At 19.3% G+C, this 6,452-nt stretch overlaps 3 protein-coding genes across 8 annotated transcripts in view; 2 read left to right on the forward strand and 1 right to left on the reverse strand.

The window, feature by feature from the left end:
* The window catches only part of LOC102680182 (T-complex protein 1 subunit theta), a 3,340-nt gene extending 1,125 nt beyond the window's left edge, over positions 1 to 2,215 (forward strand). Inside the window, exons 2-5 of the mRNA XM_006620474.1 lie at positions 178 to 480; positions 599 to 1,243; positions 1,324 to 1,764; positions 1,841 to 2,215. Coding sequence (XP_006620537.1) covers positions 178 to 480; positions 599 to 1,243; positions 1,324 to 1,764; positions 1,841 to 2,026 — 1,575 coding nt within the window. The 3' untranslated portion in view covers positions 2,027 to 2,215. The remainder of the gene's footprint in view (positions 1 to 177; positions 481 to 598; positions 1,244 to 1,323; positions 1,765 to 1,840) is intronic.
* Positions 2,216 to 2,754: 539 nt separating this feature from the next.
* On the forward strand, positions 2,755 to 4,103 carry LOC102680307 (putative hydroxypyruvate isomerase). Its single transcript, XM_006620475.2, has 5 exons — positions 2,755 to 2,992; positions 3,096 to 3,207; positions 3,294 to 3,466; positions 3,536 to 3,655; positions 3,712 to 4,103. The coding sequence occupies exons 1-5, from the start codon at positions 2,788 to 2,790 to the stop codon at positions 3,897 to 3,899; spliced, it is 798 nt and encodes a 265-aa protein (XP_006620538.1). The 5' UTR covers positions 2,755 to 2,787; the 3' UTR covers positions 3,900 to 4,103.
* Positions 4,104 to 5,242: 1,139 nt separating this feature from the next.
* Positions 5,243 to 6,452, reverse strand: part of LOC102680445 (palmitoyltransferase ZDHHC15B) — a 6,811-nt gene continuing 5,601 nt past the window's right edge. Inside the window, exon 9 of one of the 6 annotated variants that reach the window (XM_031512823.1) lies at positions 5,243 to 5,415. In XM_031512823.1, the coding sequence (XP_031368683.1) occupies positions 5,349 to 5,415 (67 nt within the window). In that variant the 3' untranslated portion in view covers positions 5,243 to 5,348. The remainder of the gene's footprint in view (positions 5,416 to 6,452) is intronic. The other 5 variants (XM_031512829.1, XM_031512824.1, XM_031512822.1 and 2 more) reach the window with 5 other exon arrangements.

Consider the following 6,452-nt stretch of genomic DNA (forward strand, 5'->3'; position numbering starts at 1 on the left):
AATTATATTTAATAAATTTTAATTTTTAATTATATATAATTTTTAGATAATAGTAATAAACTTATAAAAAAAATTACAAAACATGCAATTACTTTAATTAATAAAAAATAATAATTTAAAAAATAAAATATATTTTATACATTTAATAACATGTATATTATTTTCTCTTTCAATCAGTATTTCTCAGGTTTAGAAGAAGCAGTATATGGAAATATATCAGCATGTAAGCAATTTGCACAAACTGTTAGAACTGCTTATGGCCCAAATGGCATGAATAAAATGATAATTAATCATATTGAAAAATTGTTTATCACTAATGATGCTGCTACAATTATTAATGAATTAGAAGTTGAACATCCAGCTGCTAAATTGATAGTTCTTGCATCAAAAATGCAAGAAGCAGAAGTTGGTGATGGCACTAATTTTGTAATAATTTTTGCTGGTGCACTTCTTGAAGCTGCAGAAGAATTACTTCGTTTGGTAAATTTTTAAAAATAATTAATATTATTTGATTATAATTTATTTTATATTTATAATTATAATCGTAAATTAGAAATATATTAATAATATAAACATTTTTTCAATATTTTTATATCAGGGAATTACTACATCTGAAATAGTTGAAGGATATGAAGCTTCGTTAGAGAAAGTTTTACAGATATTACCAACATTAGTTTGTTATGAAATAAAAGATTATAGAGATGAAAAACAAATAAAAATGGGAATTAAAACAGCTATTATGAGTAAACAATATGGAAATGAAGAACCACTTACTTCTCTTGTTGCGCAAGCTTGTATTTCTATTTTACCAAAAAAGAGTACTTTTAATGTAGATAATGTACGTGTTTGTAAAATACTTGGTAGTGGTATATCCAGTTCTGAAGTTGTACAGGGAATGGTATTTAAGAGACAAGTTGAAGGAGATGTTACAAGAAAAGATAATAGCAAAATTGCAGTCTATACTTGTGCTGTAGATATCATACAAACCGAAACAAAAGGAACAGTATTAATAAAGACAGCAGATGAATTAATGAAATTCTCTAGAGGAGAGGAATCCTTATTAGAATCTCAAATAAAAGCAATTGCTGATAGTGGAGCTAGTGTGATTGTTTCAGGAGGAAAGTTTGGAGATATGGCTTTACATTATATGAATAAATATAATTTAATGGCTGTTCGTATACCTAGCAAGTTTGATATTAGAAGATTATGTAAAACTGTTGGTGCTACTGCACTTTCAAAACTAGTTAAGAAAAATAATTTTATTTTTCAATCATTTATTTTTTAATATACTATAAAGATCTAATTAATTATTTTTGTTTTTAGGCTCCACCATCAAAGGAAGAACTGGGATATGCAGATTCAGTATATATTGATGAAGTTGGTGATACTATAGTAGTAAAGTTTGCAATAAGTGGTAAAGATAGTCGTGTTAGCACTATAATTGTTCGAGGATCTACAGAAAATTATATGGATGATATTGAACGGGCTATTGACGATGGAGTTAATACATTTAAAGGAATAACAAGAGATGGAAGATTTGTTCCTGGAGCGGGTGCTACGGAAATTGAACTTGCTTCACAGCTTAGTACTTATGCAGATACTTTACCAGGTTTAGAACAATATGCAGTACGCAGATTTGCAACAGCTCTAGAAGTTTTTCCAAAAACCTTAGCAGAAAATAGTGGAAGTTATGCTTCAGAACTTTTATCCAAACTTTATTCTGCACATAAAGAAGGCAAAAAAAATTATGGTTTTAATATTGACGTACGCATTTGTTTAAATTTTTTATTAAATTTCATAATTAATCTGTAATAAAATATATATATATTTTTTTTTATAGCAAAAAGGAGGTCTTATCGATACAGTTGAAAGTGAAATTTTAGATTTATACTTAACAAAATTATGGGGTTTAAAATATGCTGTTGGTGTTGCATGCACTGTACTTAAAGTTAATCAGATTATTATGGCAAAACGTGCAGGAGGACCAAAAGTACCAGGTGGTGGTGTTCGTGATGACGACGAGTAATATATAAAACATTTCATATATACAAATATATTTCAATGTATACATATAAACATTTAATTCTTATATTTATTTTGTAATATTACATTAAATTGGCTTTACATTAAATTTCATGTTAAACAAAAATATTTGTAAAGAAAACATTAGTACATTTATTCACATTTTTTTTAATGAAAAAAACATATATAAAAATTAAAATGTTTTATATTTTCCCTCAAATTAGTTATATACAAATTAAATATATTTTTATTTTAATTGTTTATTCAATTTTTCTTATTTTATTAAAAACAAGTAACATTTTTAAAAAATTTTTATTAGTTACTTAAGTTATTATTTAAACTTATAAAATTGTTTAAATTTAAAATTGTAACATTATAAAGATTAACATTATAATTAATGCAATAATAATAAAATATATTTTAATAATATTTATTAATAAATTATCTTGTGAAATAACAAAGTATAAAATTTTTCATTAAATATACATATTTAAATTTAATTTAAATGTATATAATTTACTATTAAATTTACATATAATACAATTAAATTTAAATAAAGGTTAAATACATATGAACTATAACTTGATAATAAAAAAACATTATAGATAAAATCTTGACTGTTGCTGTGTGCTATGTATCACATTTGTTCCATCATATAAAGATAAGTAAAGTTACATAATATTGTAAGTGCTTTTTTTATCAATATATATTATATATAATATTAAATATAATAGTTATAGTGAAATATTCATTTGTAAAAGAAAAATGAACAGTATGAATTTAAAATTTGCTTCCAATTTATCTTTTATGTTCATTGAGGCACCATCTATCATTGATAGATATAAATTGGCAAAAGAAGCTGGTTTTAAAGCAGTAGAAAGTGGATTTCCTTTTGGTTTTTCTATTGAAGATGTATCAAAAGCCAAAAAAAATGCAGATATTGAACAAGTTCTTATAAATGTGTTTACAGGTTAATTTATAAAAAATTAAAAAATTATAATTTGTATAAAGTATTATTTATAATGATTAATTTAATAATAATTATAATAATTATAATATAATTTTGGAAATAGGTGATGTTTCTAAAGGAGAGTTAGGATTTGCAGCAATACCTGGAGAAGAAGAAAACTTCAAAAAAAGTATTGATTTAACAATAGAATATGCAAATGCTTTAAATTGTAAACGGTAAAGGAAATTTAATTTGATAAATTAATGAATATTTTTTTAAAAATTAATATTTCAATTTATTTTTTTTGCACTATTTTTTTCAGAATTCATGTAATGTCAGGCAAAGTAAATCAAATAACAAGTATTAATGATGATATTTATATAAAAAATCTTTTATATGCAGTAGAGAAATTTCAAAAAGAGGGAATAATTGCACTTATAGAACCTATTAATAATATTACTGTGCCAAATTATTATATGAATAGTTTTCAAAAGGGTAATCATGCAAAATATATTTTTATTTTAATAAAAAATTATCATCTTTATTATGTTATTTTTTATTTAGGCTTAGATGTGATAAAGAAAATAAATAAATCAAATTTAAAATTACAACTTGATATTTTCCATTTACAACACATTTGTGGCAATATTACAAAAAACATCAAGGAACTTTTACCATATATAGGTATATAATTTAATTTAAATATATAAAATAAAATATATATTTCTTTTAATTTATAGGTCATATACAAATTGCTCAAGTACCAGATAGACATGAACCTGATACTTCTGGAGAAATAGATTACAAATATGTTCTTTCACTTCTAGAAAGAGAGGGATATAATGAATATATTGGTTTAGAATATTATCCAATGTCATCTTCAATAAATGGATTAAATTGGATACAAAGATATGGTTATAAATTATAATATTCATTTTAAAAATATATATTGAAAATTTTTATTTCTTATTATTATATGTATATGGAAATGATAAATATCTATTTTTCATAATAATTACATATATTTTATATTACAATTTTCTATGTTTCTCATAATTTAAATTTACTTTATATTATATCATATATATATTATATTTACTATATATATATAAAAAATTTAAAAGTAAATAAATGTGTTAAAAAAGAATTTTTTAAATTTCTTTACACATTATTTTTTTACAATTATTATTTATAATTAAATTGAATATAATTATCATTTTTAACATTATATAGTAACTTTATATATATTATATTAATATTAAATATTAATTATTTAATATTTAATTATTATTTAATAAATTTAAACAAAAATATTTAATCAATGTTGTCACAGTTATTTTTATAAATAATACTTTGTAGTTTAATAAAAATTTTAGTATTATTTTTATAAATAATACTTTGTAGTTTAATAAAAAAAATGAAGTATAATATAAAAAATATAAAAATAAGACTTTTTTTTAGAAAACATACATTTGTGGATTATAAAAAATATTTCTATAATTATATGCATGATATTTAAAGTAAATTATTGTATCAGTTTTTGATAATATTTTTAACATATATGTAAATGAAAATAAAATATTAAAACAATTTTATCTATATTTGATATATTCTATATATTTGATATTCTATACATATCAAATATAGATAAAATTGTTTTAATATTTTATTTTTTGGCAATTATATTAAAATATTCTTAAATATTTTTATTTAACAACAATAATAATTTTATTACTTTGTAGTATCTTTAATTCATATTTTCTTTATAAAATCATTATTTATAATTAATAACAATATTTTAATTATAAATATTTAGATCTCATCAAATCATTTCTTTATTTTTTATATTCTAATTAGAATTATTAACTTAATAAGTAACTTGGTATTATAAATTATAATTATACTTACATATATACTCAATAATAACTGTATATATCAATAATAATATTGCATATGTAAAATTTTGAAAATTTTTTTCGGATTATATTATATTCTAGTTTCTGTTATTAATTTTTATAATATGTGTAATAGAATTATGAAAGTTCTGTATGTAAGAACTATGAAATAATATACTAAATATAACCTAAATATTAATCCTTTACATTTGTATATCAAATTATTATAATAAAAGAAATAAGCCAAATAACTAATATAAATATACTTACAATTAGAAAAAATTATTAAAAAGTATTTAACTTGCAAGTAAAAAATCAATAAAATATTATATTTAAATTTTTTTTCAAAGATGAGTTTTAATTAAAAGAAAAAAAATAGCAAGTGCAAAGGATTTATAGGATATAAAAATTTTTAAATCAAATTCTATTATTTAGCAAAAAAATTTGTTATAATAAAAATAAATAAATTTTAAAATGTTATCTCAAACAATTTCAGTTGTATTCACCAATGGTTGATTGGCATCCATTATATGGCCTATCACAGTAGTGCTGTAAAATATTTAAAAAATATTTAATATACCATAATCATATATGTACAAATTAATTTAAAAAAATTGTTTTATAATTAAATTATATCAACAATTATTAGATTATAAAAATACAATATCAATATCAAAAGCTATAATACATAATACCATTAAAGAATCATTAATATCTCAAATTGCATTTTTACTAAAATAAGCATTAATATTTATAATATTTATAATTTTTAAATAAAAGATTTTAAACATGCAATAATACAAAACTCAATTTGGCTATACATTAATTTTAAATCAAGTAAATAAATAATTTACATTTTTTAATATAATTTATATTTTGTGATACAATTTATTAAAAGATATTATTTATGTTATAAATTCAATTGTAATAATAAAAATATAAATATTAAAATATAAAACTTTTTTAAAAATTATTATTTAATAAAAATGATATTTTTTATTTTATATAATAAACTTTCAAACATTTATATTTCATTTTATTGGATAAATATTTACCAATATGAAGAATTAAATTTGAATATACTTTGGATTAAACAATTTAATATTAATATTACCCAATTAAGTGCCAAAACCATTAGTTTCTTCTATTAAAATGAATCAATATAATGTTAATATCAGACCTGGTAGACCTGTAGTTAACAATTTAACATTCACTATATTAAATTCATATCAATATGAATAATCATATCAATATCATATATATAAATATATAATAAAGAATATGCACATGATTAATAAAATTAAATTTTTATTAAATTAAATTATTATGTTTAAATCTAAGCAAAAAATTGTAATTTCATTTTAAAATATAATATGTATTAATTATATAACGCATATAACACATTAATGACATGCATTTAAAAAAAATTAATATATTATTTAATAAGCTACAATAAGCAAGCAAAGTTAGTATAGTTTTAAAAATACATATATAATGTATACATAATATAATAATATACAATACAATAATATAATTACAATAATATAAAAATAAAACTTTTAAAATTTATATATAAAAATTTAATA

The sequence above is a fragment of the Apis dorsata genome, unplaced genomic scaffold, assembly GCF_000469605.1.
Source record: "Apis dorsata unplaced genomic scaffold, Apis dorsata 1.3 scaffold_517, whole genome shotgun sequence".
NCBI lineage: Eukaryota > Metazoa > Arthropoda > Insecta > Hymenoptera > Apidae > Apis > Apis dorsata.